An 18597-nucleotide genomic window follows, 5' to 3' on the forward strand; every position below is an offset into this window, starting at 1 on the left:
GTAGGTATGTCTCTTTGTCACTGGACATTTTCCAAAAGATCTTAGGTTTCAGAGGTAAATGCTCCAATTTGTTTGTTTTGCTTAATTATTACATCTTGTTAAAAAGGAGAGATTTATTAGAAGGTGACAATAATGTAAAAACAAAACAAGACAAAAATAACTGATAAAACAATTTTTAAAAACTACGAAATACATACCTCTTCCTTCAAAGCAGATTACCTTTAAGTTTAACCTATCTTAAGCCAGTATCACCTTTTAACAACTCTGTTACATTTCTAAACTATGCAAAGAAAGATGACATTTTAAAATTAGGATTTTAAAGATGTTCTCATTCTCGTGGAGGGAGAAGGAGATATAGTTATACCCCAAGATAACAAAAGAATCTAAGGAATACATCAATCAGTAAATCAGCAAGCATTTGTTAAACATCAATTATGTGTTAGGCACTGAAATAAGTGCCAATATCTCAAATTTTGAGTAGATTACATGTGGTGGAATTATGGTAAAATATAGAAGAGAATTACATAGGATCAGAGGCCACTGATTTACTACTTGTACTAATTAACAGATTTGATATGAGGAAAATATTTTATAACAATTAGAATTGCACAAAATTGGAATGAATTGCTTTTAAAAGTGAGAGAGCATGGGTGACCACATGTCAGGTATGCTGACATGAATGTTCTTTTTTAGATATGAGGGAGAAGAAATGGCTAACTGAAGTCCTATCCAGTTCTAAAATTTGTTATTCTATACAATAAAATGTGCTTCCTGCTTTCAAGAAGTTTATAATCTAGCAGTGCATATCAGACAACTACCTAAGTAGATGAAATTGAAAAATTCTGTAACTCCTCCTTCAGTCCACCAAAGTATCTATCATTTTAGCATTGTCAATAGTCCTTTCACCAAGACTGTCTGTCCATGACCCCTGCTGAGCAAAGCAAGATAATTTGATGAATTGCTATGGTTAAAATAGAGAGATAGATGGATAGCTAAGTGAAGGAGTGAAAGAGTTAATAAATGAATAACCACTGTTTGGGGCCTAACCCTCTAGTTATGAGCCTGAGTTTAATGAACCCCATATACCGTGATAAATATACAGTCAGTATCTGGACCAGTACATTATGTCCCAGGTTCTTATGATCAACTTGGACTCCACTGGCATAAGCTTCCAGATATTGGGATCATCTCTATATCATGATGATATATGTGAACACTGATTTAATAGGAGTTCAAATCCCAGATCTGTTGTTTTCTACCTGTGTCATCCTGGACAAATTATCTTACCTTTCTGGGCCTCAGTTTCCCCATCTATAAAATGATGCTAGACTCAATGACACGTTGTGTGCACACTGCGCAACTCAGGGTCCTCATCACGAGTTTGATACAGGTTATACATATGCTATCACGTAAAACATTTTCATGTCCATCATATTTGTGAAAATGAAACAAATCAGAAGAAAAAAAAAACCATGAGAAAGATAAAGGAGGAATGTACACGAAGATGCTTCTAAATCTGTGATTCAATGATTCTAAAAATGTAAAATACCATGTAGTAAGTGCGTAAGACAAATAAAAACAAAGTGCTAGCAGGGTTTTGAGTAAGAAAAGGTCACTTCCAGCTTGAGGATCAAGGAAGTCTTCGTGGGAAACATGGTATTTATATTTGGCCTAAGAGGCTCAGTAGGATTTTGACTAGTGGAAATGTAGAAGGACCTTCCTGGCACAGGGAATGGTAGAAGTCAAGAATCATTGGAAAGAAAGCCTATTCAAGGGATAATACAGTTTGGTTGTAGTATAGAACATGTGACAAGGGCAAGCATGTAATGTCTGAAAAAGTAACACCGGGGGGGGCCTAATCCCAAGATTAATTAATTTGGACTTTACTCAGTAGGCAATGGGGAGTCATTACACATTTTTGAACAGGAGCCCAATATGACAAGAAGTATGAATGAAGAAAATTGACTTCACAACATTGTAGAACGTATTACAAGGGGAAAAATATTTTAGAGGCAGGAAATCAGATAAGGATACTATTGACAGGTTACAGGTAAAAAGACAGTGAGGGTTTGAATCAGGGAAAGGGAAAATAGGAAACATGTCAGCAATTTTATGGAGTCATTCTCTAGGACTTGGTGAAAAATGAATGTAGGGGGTGAAGTAAAGAAGTTAACAGTAATTTAAAGGTTTCAAAGTTACATGATTGGAACAAACAACCAGCCATCATAACTAGAAACTAGTAGACTTTTAATTCTCAAATGAGATCTCTACAGCGACATTCTCATGGAGATTTTGACCCTAAGGCTTGCTGACTAAACTTCTTCACTACATCAGAAAAAAACTTGTAGACTTGTTAAGAGTTCCTCAGAGCCTATAAATTCAGACTGCTAAAGGGAGACACTGTATATGTTCTCACTCCTTTGAGAACCATAAAAACCTTCAAGGCATTGTTCAAACCTCATTTGAACTACCACCTAATAGCAAATTTTGGTAACAAAATCACTTTGACATTTTGTTATTATCAACTTTAGTGATTTTAAAACCAGTATGTAGCTCACCAAAGATTTGTATTTTATCGTATTACTTTGTAGTCACAAGAGACTCACCATAAAGCAACCCTAAAAATCCAGCCAGCATATATTAAGACTGGATCACTTTACTTCCATGAAATCTAGTGAAAGAAAATGTTTAGTAACTTCACATTGTCTGCTGACATGTTCATGCATGTATGTACATATACAAATACAGGTATATATGTAAGTGTGAGTATACATACATACACACACACACACACACACACACACACGAGCAGTTCAAGAGACCTAAGGGACTCTAGCTGTGCTGGCTCAAATGGGGCTTTAGGTCTGACTTATAAAAGATTGGAAATAATCCTGAGGGTAGATATTAGGCATAAAGAACTTTCAATACTTCCCTAAGCCCATACAGTTCTTGTAAATCAGTGAATAATCTGAAGGTGGTAGTAGTAGTTCATAAAAGAGTCTAGTCAATGCTGTCAGCAGCTCTAATGGGAAACATCTAGTGGCTGATTCAGAAATAGAGTGGTGTTTCTAGTGGAGACAGGACCTGAGGAGCATTATTTGTCCAGATTATATGTTTTTTTTCTTCCCATAGCATGAGAATCTGTGGGACTCTTTGCCCCTGTGTTAACGGAGAGATTTATTTTGTATTTACATCATTAATCTTTTAATTAAATGAATTTGTTTTGAGTTAATGCATTCAAATGCTAGGGAAGAGCAAAAATAATTGAATATGATCTTATGAGTTATGATTTTGGATAGATGTTGTCCCAAAGCATAACTTGATCTTGAACAAAGTTTTTAGGAGTCCAAATTTGAAGAAGAAGTGACTACATATATAAGTATATTTTTAGAAGGTGATCATGGGTTCTCAAAATGTATGCCACAAAACCCAAGATCTGGCAGAAACAACCAAGCTTAAAAAACAGCTTAACAGAATAAAATTAAGATGTACTGCATTCTTCTTCTCCAAGCACCACACTGGTAAATTTCAGAGGTTTACCACAAGAATAAACACTTTAAAATATTTGTCCCTGGAACACTTATACCACTTACACCCTGTATAAAATATGTAGTACCCAATTGCTTTGTTATTGACTAGACAGACCTCCCCATGCTATACCCATCCAATTATTTTTTTTAATGTAGGACTATTTATTTTCTCCCATTAAATTTCACTTTAGTAAAATGTACTCATTGTTCTAGAAAGTTAAGGTGTTTTGGTGTACTAACTCTGTGATCAATTACCAATTCTTTTTTCCCTAGGGTATAGGGGAAGGGAAGTGTACTATGTCAATTCACAGTTTTTCTACTAAGGGGAGTAAGACTGACTAATAACTGATAGGGGAGATATCTGCACTTGAAACTACAGATCTTTTGAACTATTGGATAGCTATTTTATCTGTCTTGTTAGTTTCGTAACCCCTCTGAGAGCTGTAGTGGGGTGCACCCCACTCGGTCCAGTACAATTTGACGTTTAATTGATAATACAGATGAAGGAAAAGATGGCATACTCAACACACTTCTAAACATGAAGGTGAAAAAAATAAATAACTCAGATTAGAGAAAGGATACAAAAAACGATTTAAAAGGATAGAACTATGAGCTCAGTTTACCAAGATAAAATTTAACGGTGATAAATATATGTCCTACATATGTGCTAAAAAAAGTGACAAGTGTAGAATAGGGGAGATGACTAGCCAATAACTTAGCAATTGGGTACTACTTAATCTATGTAAAGTATTGTGATACAAGTGTATCATGGGTTATGATGTGTTTTATATATATAAAGTTATTCATTCAATAATCTCTGTCTTAAGGACTGTACCTTAAACCCAATTCATTCTGGCTCTCTTTGACTGGCCACCAATATGTCCCAGTCCAAGCCTCCCACTTAGTGGTTATTGTTTGGGTAGAGGTGGCTCAGAGTGAATGTAAATTGAAATTGTTTATGTTTTGACCAGAAGCCCTGAGGGTCTTCCTATCCCAGATCTTTTTTTTTTTTTTTTTTTGAGTCCCTTCTTTTCCTCATTTTTAAAAAATTAGGCCTTAATCACTGAATGGGTACTGCCTCAGTCAAACTGAGATCTGTTAAAGACCTTGACTCAAAAAGGCCAAGATCCCCCATTGCATCCTGGGTCATCTCCTGTTGTCCTAGTCTGTGCCTTGCCACTGGACCCAGAGAGCTGTGGAGGCCAGAGTAAGGATGGTGACTGCACAGCCCTCTCTCTTTCAAATCCAATTCACTTGCAAGTCATGGTCACTGATGCCATGGTTCTCTTTAAGAATGAATGACAAACAATAATAATTATTATACTAGCTTCTCATGGCATCTGTGGTCCAGTAGTAAACTTTACCATTTAGTAAAGACTAAAAAGGTGTCATAAAATATTTTTGGGCAGAGAAGTTATATAATCAGATTTGTTCATTAGAATTGATTTGTCAACTAGATGAAGGGTAGCTTGGATAAGGAAAAAAGTATAGTATTAAGCTATGTAAAGGGTTATTTTCTCAGCACAGGCTAATGGTAAGGAGGATGTTTACTAGGGTGGTGGCAGGAGCAATAGGAAGTATTTTAAAAGCATAAGGGAAAGACATAGAGTAACCAAAGCCCCTTGAGGATTTATATATACACATTTGCCTATTGAAAACTATGTTGTGGTCTTATCAATTGTGGCTTAAAAGTTTAAGTTAGAATTATCATTTTGTATATTGAACATATTTAAGAAAAGATTAAATATCTAAATATGGGATTAAACCAAAAAGAACTAATATTTTATTGAAATTAAATTGTGATACAATATTATTGAGATAGAATTAATATATAATTACACTTTTAACATTTGAAAACTTGGTAGTGGATTATTTCAAGCCCATAGTCATTGTAACTCTAAGAAGTAGGGGGAAAAAAGAAAAGGTTCTGTTCAAATTTATTTCCCAATATTTTCTTAGACACATTTTTTTAAGACATAATCTCTATATTCCTTGTGAGTTAAAGCATTTTCTTTAGTTTTCTTTCGGCCATGTTTAAATCTCTGTGACCCTATTTCAGGTTTTCTTGGCAAAGATACTAGGGTGGTTTGCCATTTCCTTCTCCAGCTTATTTCACACATGAAGAAATTTAGACAAACAGGGTTAAGTAACGTGCCAAAGGTCAGACAGCTAGTAAGTGTCCTGAATTTGAATTCAGTTCTTCCATACTCCGGGTCTAACACCGTATCCATTGCGCTACCTAACCGCCCAAGTTAAATCAGAACTGAAGAATATTTAAAATTCAAAATTATAATAACAGAGTGAAATTATTACTAGGTTCATTGACTGAAAACTGGAAGCTAGTACAACTCCCTAATTCTATAGAAGGGGAAACTGAGACCTAGAGTCAGGAAATGATCTGTACTAGGCCATGCAGCTAATAAATACGTGATGTGAAATAAAAACAACAAACTATTATTAATTTTTATATTCATTGTTAAACTCATTCTTAATTAAATAGGACTTAAAATCCATCCTTCCCTTTCTCCCTCTCTATCTTAGCTCCCAATTACTTACTAAAATTCACATTATTATCTACATTTTAAAGATTAAGAGTTCAAATGACTTGCTCAGGCAATTGACAAAATTTGGATTATAGCTGACATCTCTTAAAGTCCAACCCTCTAAACTCTGGAAAAAATAGCCTGTTTTTTCCATAATCTGATCTCTACTTGCCTTTTACTTGCCTTCTCTTACAGAGAACTCAAGCTGTGTTAATGAAAAGGACAGGAATCAGAGGACATTGAATCATATATGCATCTAATGATTCCTAACTGTGTGGTCATAAGTAACAGTGTTTACCTCACTTTTCCCACGTATAAAGGCAGAGAATGGACAGGATGATTTCCAAAAGCTCCCCTTAATCTCTTGGTTATCCACTGCTCCCTCAATCTTGCTTGTTAGTAAATTTTTGTTCATGCTATCCCCACCACCCAGAATGTTCACCTTTTTTGACTATCCAAATCTTAAATATTTATCCTTCCAGGCCCCAAATAAGGCCCATATGCTCAATGAATTCTCTGGTCATTCCCCTATGGAGTGTTCTCTTCCTCTTAAGTTCTATAGTAACTACCGTCCAAACAGGTCAAATGAGCTAACATTGTGCTGTGGTGGTATAAAAAAAAAAATAAGCTACTGCCATCTGAGGTTGCATTAATAGTAGGAAAAGCCTTCACGTCAAGGTCAGATGTCAACTAGAGATGAATTATATAAATGCATTTATGTGCCCCAGGCAAGGTTGGAAAATAGTATTCCCAGTGGATTACTGTCCATTGAAAGCTTTGAGTCTGCACTGTAACATATACAATATAATTTATTACAAAATAATCACCCTGTGCAATGCACAGAAGATTTTGATTACATCAAAAATACCCATATCCAATTATGTCTCTCATCCTTCCACATCTGTATTTTCCTGCTGTAAGTACTATCCTAAGTCCTGACCCTTATCTGGTGGATTACGTTTCAGTGTAGGTACCCCATGAAATATTTATAGATGTTGATGGGGAAACCTGGGTAGTGAAATTTCTGGAGACCTGGTCATTTCAAGAGAAATTCCTAAAATGTGGAATTTTTGGCCAAACAAAAAGTAAAGAGTTGGTAATTTTGAATTAATAACAATACCTTTTATACAATACCTCATTTTTGATTCTTACAAGAGTCTTATGAAGTAGGCAGAGAAGGCATTTTCCTCATTTTATAGATGATAATACTGAAGGTCAAGTAAAATCAATGAGCCTTTATTAAGTGTGCCAGGCACTACACTAAGCTCTGAAGATCACAGAGTTTTAAATGACTCATCTCTTTATACATCCGTCAAGTGTCGGTGCTTGGACTGGAATCTAAGTCTTATAATTCCTACTCCAGGGATATTTCTATCCTACTCTACTCTGTCATATATTTCAAGGTGACAGAAAAATCAGGATCCTGCCAATGTGAGCAGAATCTTAGGATCCTATTTAGTGTTTGATTTCAGGGAGGCAAGTAGCTATGGCTTTGGTCTGATAATGGAACTGCTGACCTTCCTCCCAATGCTATATAATAGGAAAATTGTTATCAGTGGGAAGCATACTTCACAGGGCTTAGAAAAGGACTTAATCACCATGTCCAACTTCTACTTTTACAGAGAAGAAAACCACGAGCCACGTGAAGGAAGAAACTTGCTGAAAATCACACAAGAATTTGAGTAGAGTTTCTCCAATTCCAAATCCACTGCTCTTTTTTCTACATCATATTTCCTGAACATCTCAATCCTTCCATGTAGGATTGCTGGTCAACTCTCCTCCTAAGAATCTGGGTTTACATGTTGCAAGCACATTCTTACTAGAGGGAAGTAATTCTCTCACCCCTATCTCACCTTTGTCATGCTTTCATAACAAATTATTTCTTGCTTGTCCCCTAATCAAACAGTATTTGCTTACTCACTGGACTTTTTCTATGAAGAACTGAGGAGAAAAAAAGGCAATGACAAAGCAACTTATGACTATTTTAAAAAGAAACTCACATTTTTATAGTATTGTAATGTTTAATAGGCCTTTTTCTAATAACAACCCTGTGAAATAGACTATTATTATCCCCATTTCAAAGAATAGGAAACTGGATCTCAAAAAGGTGAAGTGGCTGGTCCATAATCATATGGTTAAGAAGTGTTAAATCTAGCATTCAAACACAATCTCCAGATTCCAAAAACAGTACATTGCACTCTACCACATTATCTGTCAACATATATGACAAGGAAAGGTTGGTAATGACAGCCTTCTTTGTGCTAACCAATTTCAGCTCACACACAATCTGCACAAGTCAGAGGCCCATATCTGTTGCCTAATGGAGAAGGACACATATTATCATAGAAGGACAGAGATATGAAAGAGGTATTGGATACCCTGCTTGCTACAGTCAATGGGTGAATATTACACAGAAACAGCCCACTATGTTTTAACTCAATATAATTCTCAACATTTTATGTCATCTAAAAATGACTTACTTGGGATGTAGTGAACTTCACAACAGTATGAATATTTAGACAGAGTCTGGATAACCATCTGTCAGGGATTTTTTAGTGTTGATTTTTGCATTGGGCAGGACTAAATCAACACTATTTCCTTACAACTTAAATATTTTGTGATTTTATATATTATTTTTTTATAATGATAATAACATATCATTTATATAGTACCTTAAGATTTGCAAAGTACTTTACAAGTCTCATCTCATTTGATCCTCACAGAAACCCCATGAGATAAATGTTACTATTGTTCTTATTTTCTAGATGAGAAACAAAAGAGACTCAGAGATTAAGAACCTTGGCTAACCATCATGAAGCCAAGTAAACAACTGAAGCTGGATTTAAATTTTGATGTTCCTGACACCAACACTCTATCTCCAGTTCTAGTCATTATATGTTTTTGTATTACATCCCCTAGTGTTAGAGGAGGGGGGTAGGGGGCTCTCAAAAAAATTATTTACTGATTGAATTAAAAAAAGAGTGGTGCAACTTACTGAAAGACTTTTATGATAAATATATAGTACAATTTTCCCCAGAATATTTTGCTTTCTCATATAGTTTGTTAAAATTTTTTTTACCACATTTCCAAAGACATTTCAGTTTCGTTCGGTTTCTTACTCAGTTTGTCAGCATCTTAAAAAATTAAAGTTGTGAGACACAGAGCAGTGGACAGCATTATTTCCTGTACTTTTAATAGAAAGATTAATCACAGTATTTGTTTTTTCTATCATTTTAAGGGAGAGAAAATACTTTATATATATTATCTGATAGGAGTCTCACAAAGAGCTGGCAATACAAATACTTCAGTTATTATAGTATCCATTTTAGAGATGAGGAAACAAGTTCAGAAAAGTAAAATGACTTGAGTTCACAGTTACTTAAATGTCGGGATTTGCATCCTCAGGTTTACAAAATTAGGGGATGTCTCTGGTAGTACTGTTTTTGTCCAGGAAATGTAAATGTGATAAGGCACCATCCCGCTGCCACGGTCAGCACTATTTCTGTTACACTCGCCATGTAAAGAGGTTTGGAATTGAAAGACCTTAGTTCAAATCCCAGCTATATTCCTTAGGATCTGTACAAACTTCTGGTCAAATCACTTCATCTTTCCTGGCCTCACATTTTGCTCATCTTTTCAATGAAGGGTTGGGCTAGATGATCTTTAAAGACTTATGTAGTTCTAAACCTATAATCCTAAGATCCTTTTACTAAAGCAACATATAAAAATATACATTAGAAAAATGTGTATATGATTTTAAATTTTTAGTTAAATGATAATCTAAGGAGATTTAAGCTTTTTCTACATAAAATTTTATAATTTTGCTTTCATTTAATCCCTCCTAACCTAATTAGAAACACGTCTTTAATGTAAGAAGATTAATTTATTCATGCATTTATATGGCAAAGATTTCTTGAGATTCAACCATGAACAAGGCCTTCTGTTGGGAGCTGCAGGGGACACAAAAATGAAGAAATCATTGTCCCTGCCCTCTTGAACTCATTTAGCTTATGTTCTATTAGAGGGACGCAATTTGAAATCTTAGACAATATTGGAATTTTAACTCTTATCTCACAGGCACCCTTGTTAACAACAATTATTGTATAATTGAAAGTCATTTTTAATTCCCAAGTAATACGCAGAACATTAAAGCTTACTGTACAAAATGTTGAATCATGAAGTTGTACTTACACATATAACACTGTTCTAGTGTCACCTACTTTCCCAGCATCCCCCACGGTTAGAGTGTCATAACCTCTTTCCAGTTCAAACTCTTCAAAGGCAAGCTTGATGACCTGATAAAAAGACCAAAAACAAAACAAAACAAAACAAAACAAACACCTTATTGGTTGAAACTTATGTTTATGAATAGATATTTATTAAATTGTAGTGCTGAACCATGCTGCTATTTTCATTCCTTCATGTAGAGTCATTTCAAATACTAGCATATTCCATATTTGCAAAAAAAAAACTCATGTTTACAAACAACTGGATTTTTTCCCCAAAATTATTTGACCATACTAGTTATTTTGGTGTCAAATAGCTACAACATTAATCTAGGTAAAATGGAAATTTTGCTGACCTTAGATTGGACAGCTTTTGAGAGCAAGTATCATTAGCATGGTACAGGTTGAAAGAGCTACATAACAAAAAATTCTCAGATGAACCTGGAATATGGCTTTATCTGAATCGATGAATACATTTCTGAGTCTAGAAGGGACTTCCTGACATCTGGTTTTGCAGTTAGCCTGTTTCTCTGGAAAGATCACTTTGACATGACGATTGATATTTATCACATCTGAAGTAGATAGTGTTCTGTCAGCTGAGGTGAGAAAGTTATATGAAGATTTAAACCAGTATATGTAATAGAACAGGACCCTTGAGATCACAGTATATAAACTGTCTACCCACTTCACTGACTTAGAAAGTGCACTTGACAATTGGTGTTTCAGATCTAATTCAAGACATTTATCACCATATTTAAGGATTGTTAAGAGTCTGGGTATCTTAAGAAGGGTCTAAGACTCTACCTTTCCCTTTTCAACCTATAATCTTTCAATAACACACACACACACACACACACACACACACACACACACACGCACGCACCAGAATTTCTATTGCCACATTTTAAAATAATTGTGGGTCTCTGATAGAGAAAAATTATCCTTCCAAATCCATATATTTATCGCTATTTAACAACATTTGAGTCAAAAATGAAATATTCTCTTCTGTTAAAGAACTTACATTCCCTACAAGGAAGGGGGAGAAATAAAGCATAAGACATAAATAGATGAGATAGGAAGACTTTTCTGAAGAAAAGGCAATAGCAATTAGAAAGATCAAGAGAAGCCTCATACATCTGAGTTTAAAGAAAAAAATATTTATGAAATGCTTATTATATGCTTTGTCCTTTGCTATATAAATTCATACAAGAAAGACAGTACTTGCCCTTGCTGAGATTACATTCTAATGGAGAAGATACCAAAAAGAAAGCTGGTAATAAGGGATCATGAAGGGCGCATTCAGGTCATGATGAGATGAATGATTACCCATAAATGGTTGGTATCCCAGAGGCATGGTCCAAGGTTCTAGTGAGAGGAGGATAAGGATGATGGCTGGAATAAAACTAGCATGTCACATAGTGTAGAAATCTTAAGGAAGGAGGAGTGATGTGAACACTTTTGTGTTTGGGTAATATCAATTTGGGTGCCATGTGGAGATAAATTACGAGGGTACTGCAATAATTCAAGCAAGAGGTAAAGGAGACTTTATGCAAGATGGTGGCTGAGTAAAGGAGACAGACACAAAAGATGGTGTGGAGTTAGAACATAGAGATTAACCTGATTGGATATTAAGAAGCAGGGAAAAGTAGAAGAACTAAAACAATAGTATAAACTACATAGGACTCCTACTGTGATGTTTCATCATGTGTTTGTGTTCGTCCTTCACTGCCAAAGAAGACCAAATCATCAGAGAAATAATGACATGACTTGCATTTGACTTTGTTTTGGGTGAGGGAGGGCTGTTCAGGTCACCAGTTTCACTTTTCCTCCAGAGCCATCTGAATCCAGTAACCAGACATTCAACAGGATGACTGGAGATAACCCAGGGTGAGGCAATTGGGGTTAAATGACTTGCCCAAGGTCACACAGCTAGTGAGTGTCAAGTGTCTGAGGGGAGATTTGAACTCAGCTCCTCCTGACTCTTGCACTGGTGTTCTATCCACTGCACCACCTAGCTGCCTCCATGAATGTGTACTTAATGGTTATGCCAGAAAAAAAAAAACAAACAAAAAACAAAAAACATTTTTATCAAATTCTCACAAATCAGGGAAGCTTTTTAGTGGAGATACATAGTGGTGAAGATAGATGAAATTTACTTCCTGATGATCAAGCAAGCTAAATCCAGAAAGTTTTATAACTAGTAGCCTAATAACTAAATGATTAATTCTTTGGCTATGACAAACCTTTAAACCCAATTCACTCAAGATCTCATTGATTGGACAATAGGTCCCTGCCCTGACCAAACACCACTTAATGCATTTTTGGGGGGCCCCTCTTGGCTCAGAGTGAATGTCAAAAGTAATTATTTCTCTTTTGGCCAGTAACCCTCAGGGTTTTCCCTTCCCAGTTTTTTTTAATTAAAAGGGCCATCCTCGGACTCACTTCTTAAAGAGGCTTATTCACTGAATGGGCCTTGCCTCACTCAAAATGAGACCTTAAAAAGACCTTAACTTAGAAAGGTCAACATCTTCCACCGCATGCTGGGCCTTCATCATTTGTCCTGATCAATATTTTGCCACTGGACCCAGATGCCTCTGGAAGAAAAAGTGAGGCTGGTGACTTTGCACAGCCCTCCCTCACTCAAATCAAATTCAATTGCAAGTCATGTCACCATCTCCCTGATGTTATAATCCTCTTCAAGAATGAAGGACAAACCACAACAATGCATGGAAGAAAGAAAAATCAGTTAAAAGCTGCTCTTGATCTACTGTGGTCCACTTTCACTATTGTGAGATGGTGGTAGAATGTCAGAAAAGAAACCAAAGGATTCTGTCAGTGACTCTTAGAGCATCCATAAACATTCATTTAACTGCTAGCAATAGAAATAATTTTTACATTGGCACACCAGTTCACAGGATCATGGATTTAGATGAGAATATAATTCAAATATACTTCAAATAAGTCAAATATAATTCAAGTACCCATAATTTACAGCTAAGAAAACTGAAGAACAGAGAGGTTGAATGACTTTCTGAAGGTTAGATGGATATTAGATGATGACATATTATTGGAATAAGTGAACCACATCGGTGTTGACGTTCTTATGATACAGGAAACCAGAAAATAGAAAGAAACTGCAGCTAAATGAAAGAATGGCTCTCTTTTTCCATGAAGAGATAAATAAAGGCACTGACAGTTATTTTAATTATGCGACTAAAGGTGGTAAGAAATATAATTCTGTGGGATATTCGACCATCTCATTGCAATGCCTAGAAACATAAGTCAAAACAAAACAAAACAACAAAAGAAACTCCTCATGGAGAAAACTTATGGTTTATGGATTTGCATGAATTGTAAGGAATGGTGACTTGAAAATCTTTATGAAGAACTTCAGAAGATCGTACAGATACATGCTGAATGAATGAGTACATTTACTTATGCATCCATGCATGAATGAAAAAGTATTTATTAAGTGCTTAGTATGGCAAAGTGTCAGAGGATATCAACAGAAAAGGAAAATTGTCCTTATTCTTCAGGAGCTCACATTCCAATAGGAGGAGAGAAGATATAACCCCCCACCCATGTCTACACACACATACGTATATAGACACATATATGTTACATTACCATCTAAATCAGTGATCCTACGGATCTAGATTGCCAGCAACTAAACTAATATGTATTTCAGCTGCAAACAAAATAGAAATGCTCCATAATTCCTAGGATTCAACAACAAAGCAAATGGTAATATATCTTCTTTAGTGACATTTCCATTGATGAAACCACATCCTTTTCTCACATTTAATCATTTGACAATAATAAGACACTGTCACAACAGATGGAGTGTTGGACCTAGAGTCAGGAAAACCTGAGTTCAAATCTGGCTTCTAAAGCTTCCTAGCTGTGTGAATCTGGATATATTACTTAAACTCAGTTTACCTCAGTTTCATCATCTGTACAATGGGGATAATAAAATTACCTATCCCTCAGGGTTGTTGTAAGGAATAAATGAGATAGTATTTGTGAAGTGCTTAACACAGTGCCTGACAGGTAGTAGCCTTTATATAAATTCTTATTCTCTCTCCCGTTTCTTTCCCCTTGCTCTCAATGACTTTGAAGGCTTTTCTAGGTCTTCAGAGACTTTATACCTTCAATCCAAAACAAGACATAGAAAAAGATTTTAAAAAAAGGAAGCTAGAAAATAAAGTCCAAATTTAGAGCAAAAAAAGGGTCAAAAGCCTTAGACTACTCAGAAATCTCCATCCTATATATCTTCAATAGGTATTCAAAATTGGAAATGATTTGGAAAGTGCAAGACATGAATATTTTTAACAACTTCACAATAAATGAAATAAACCATGTCAACAAAAACATGGAAATTATTTGAGATTCAGCAATCTACATGGAAATTGACTTAACTGAGAAAAATTAAAAACAATAACAGCAAATTAGAAGATAAAGATGAGGACACATAATTTGAACAGCTTCAACTTGACCTTTTCAAATAATCTACTGATGCCCCCAAACATGTGAAATGGAAAAAAGACAAATTAATCTTGAATTTTGTCATTTCCAACAGAACATTAAAAAATATGAATCCGACTCCACAATATGCAAGCCATCAAACCCTAGAGATTAATTAGTTACTAAACAGCTAATCTTTCCAAATAGAAAAAAAAGTCAAGGCCAAACCCAGTTTAATGCATAAGTTATCTAAAAAACACAATGGAAGATAATGATGAAAGAATATAAGCCACTTCCTCTCATAAAGAAGTCAAAATCAATAAAGTCAAAACAAATTTCAAGAAAATTTGACATAAAATATGACTAAGTATTAACCCCAAGAACACTTATACATGAATCTATAATGCCAACACATAGATGGAAAACAGAACAGATTTGCCAATTCCAAACTACTTATTTATACAATCAGTGGGCAATGGAACTACCATAGTGGATCTTTAATGCTTGGTGCAAAGCAGCATGGTGGAGAAGAAATAACACTAAACTTGGTATCATGAAATCTCAGGTTAAAATCCTGATTCTGCCATTTACTACCTTCGTGACTTTGAGCAAGTTACTTAGCTTCTCTGTCCTTTAGTTTCCCCATACATATGAGAGTACTGAACTAGATGATGCCAAAGTTCCCTTCCAATTTTAGCTCTATCATTCTATGGTCCCTGATTGTTGATATAAGGAATTAGAAATGATTCTTAAAAAGACAAAGGAAGAAGAGAACAGAAATTTAGCTCAAACAAATATGAACAGGAGTGCATAATGGAAGTAACGCAATCTTGAAACTACTGAGGGATCATTTTATAAAATATTAACTTATCAACCTCATCTCCCAGTGTATCAACTTCTTCAACCATCATTGCTATATTTTTATTGTTCCTCAACTATCCACCAGGATGATCATACAATATCTCACAAGCACTTACAAACCTGTACCTTTCATTTTCTTAATTTCTTAAAACTACACCAGAATACAAAATAGTTACGAGAAGATCTATGTGCTGGAAAAACAAAGATAAAAATTAAAGGGCCCCTGTCCTCGAGGAGCTTATAGACTACAAGTAGAAGGGAATTCCTGATAATTTTCATGGGAAGGGAATTGGTTTGATCAGAGGATAGAGTTACAGCCATGAATATATTTAGGAAATACTGAATAGGGCACTTTTGAATAAGTCATTGTGAAGCATTAGAGAAAAGGTTACAAGGTTGATTTGGAGTCAGAATTTGTAAGATTTTGAGTGTTAGTCTGAGCTTCTGCCCACTGGATCACAGAATCATATGTCACAGATGAAAAGGTCCTCAGAGGTCACCTAGTTCAACATGTATGGGTAGATATTTAGGAATACAGAAGACTTTTTAGCAGAGTAATGTGCTTTTAGAGTAGCATTTTCAGAAGATGAGTTTGACATCAAAGTACCAGAGGATTTGAAGGGATGATGGAATGGAGACAAGGAAATCAATTAAATAAGCTGTTTTAAGAATTTAGGTGATAGGTTCTGATTTAGAGTATTAGTAGACAAGAAGGGAAATATTTAAAAGATATTTTGAAGGGGAAAATATTGGTGTGAATTGATTACAAACATAATTGTGGTAGTGGAAAGGAAGGAAAATCTATCAAGGAAAGCTCTAAGGTTTTGACTACTGATGGCTTAGAGAAAGATTGCTTCCTTAAGAATGGGAAGAGAATTAATAATTTAGGGGACAGGAATGGGTAATGGATAATTATAGTCAATCTATACTTTAAAATTATTCCAGTCTATTTTGGGGGGTAGCATGGTATGCTAGATAGAGCATGACCTTGAATCTAAGAAGATATAGGTTAAAGTCTTACCTCTGAGAGTGAGGTTGCACTGACTGTGCGATGCTGGAAAAGTCAATTAACCTCTCAGTGCTCTAGGCAACTCTCCAAGAATACATATTGTAGAAAAGGTGCTGACCTTCGTTGGTAGAGGGAGTTGCCTCATTGGGTAACTCTTTATACCAACTGAATTACAGATCCAGCCTCTATCAACTCATATTTCTTATTTTGTAGTTTACAACTTATGCTGTAGCCATTGGTTTCACAGAATGTATCAAACCTGTATTTTTTTTACCTTGAAAAAGGCAGAGAAATACTCCTGAATTGTCTGACCATTTTACTTGTACCTCATTTAAGATTCACAAAGTGTCACACATCTGCTCTTCAAAATAAATACGGAATGCATTAATCTTGTTATTTTAAAATCATACTAAAAATAGTGTTGCAGCCAACATATTCTATTAAAAATAAAAAATCAGTACAAATTGCAGTGTTTTGTATGAATATATTATTTTAACAATTTGATTTGAAACAGGTGCATGGTATTATAGATGTTCCAGACTTTCCAGGACAAATATTGAATATTAAAATAGCACCTGATGATGATGTTATTTCAAACGTCCTTACTCATGAGCCATTTGATATCACTTAAGTGCTTAGAATAAAGATGCCCACTAACAAATTAATTAATGAAAGAGCCAAATTTGGACCCTTAATGTAAGAGGCCATTGCTATCATATCCTGACATTATTATATGGCCTCAACATGTTCTCAGAATGTCTATCTTAGGAGCAAGACACTGAAAATCCATTGTTACTGAAGAATGATGCTGGATGATTTATGATGACCTGGGGTAGGTATTTCATTCTCATTTAGGAGGCTTAAACATTTGATTAAGGAAATATTCAAAATGAGGGAGAAAGGTATTAGAGAACTGAATTTATTTGATATGTTCTTTGAATCTTTTGATTGGGGTGATAACATAAAAATTTCAAGTCTAAGGTTTTGATGATATGTGTGTGTTGCTCTATATGTGTTTCTGTGTGTGTGTGTGTGTGTGTGAGAGAGAGAAATTTAATCTTATTGAGTGATTCATTAACATGACTATGCCAAACAATAAGAAATTCCACAAATGAATTATAAAGGGTCTCATTTGTAAGCAGACAGTTCACAATACTATATATATATATGTATATATATAACATATATACATATATAATGTCATATATACATGAGTATCATCTGTTATATATGCACATATGTGTTATATATGTTCATGTATATTATATATACATATATACACACACAAATGTTATACATTTTGGAAAGATAAACTCATGTTGAAATATCTTAAGGAGAAATGACCATAATTGAAGGAAAAGAAAAAGTCATACAATAAATGCTCTTTAAGTACTTAACAATGTAGTGAAGAACTGAGCCAAGTGTTAAGGATGTGAAGACAAAAACTGATCACCCCGCAAGGAGTTTATATTATAACCTACAGGAGTGGAGCAGTTGTTTGTTTTTTTTGGGGGTGGGGACATGACATGTACACAAATGAGTATAATACAACATATATGGTGATAAGGACAAAATAAAGCCTTCTAAGAAAATTTGAAGGGGAAAATAATCTCTTAGTTGGTAGGATGTGAAAAGCTGCTTAGAGATGGTAACATCTGAGGAGGACCTTTAAGTATGAAAGGGGACAATTCTTGATGAGACTGTAGACTGATTCAAATATATTGTGAAACAATATTGGCAATATGCAATGAGAAACAAAATTCATCATATATTTTGACCTAGTAATTCAGTTGCTAGGGCTTTATCCTCTCCCCTCCTTGCAAAAAAAAAAAATCGTAATAAAAAGGCTCATTTGTACAAAAATATTTATAGTTGCTTTATTTGTGATAACAAAAATCAGGGCAACGGATAAAAAAATTATGGTATATTCATAAAGGATATGCGTCAGTAATGTCAAAAGATCA

The 18597-nt window shown here is 34.9% G+C and overlaps 1 protein-coding gene across 1 annotated transcript in view; it reads right to left on the reverse strand.

Annotated features, from left to right (window-relative positions):
- The window catches only part of CSMD1 (CUB and Sushi multiple domains 1), a 2598423-nt gene that overhangs the window by 708972 nt on the left and 1870854 nt on the right, over positions 1–18597 (reverse strand). The window contains exon 11 of the mRNA XM_072634370.1: positions 10265–10368. Coding sequence (XP_072490471.1) covers positions 10265–10368 — 104 coding nt within the window. The remainder of the gene's footprint in view (positions 1–10264; positions 10369–18597) is intronic.

The sequence above is a fragment of the Notamacropus eugenii genome, chromosome 1 (assembly GCF_028372415.1).
Source record: "Notamacropus eugenii isolate mMacEug1 chromosome 1, mMacEug1.pri_v2, whole genome shotgun sequence".
Classification (NCBI taxonomy): Eukaryota; Metazoa; Chordata; class Mammalia; order Diprotodontia; family Macropodidae; genus Notamacropus; species Notamacropus eugenii.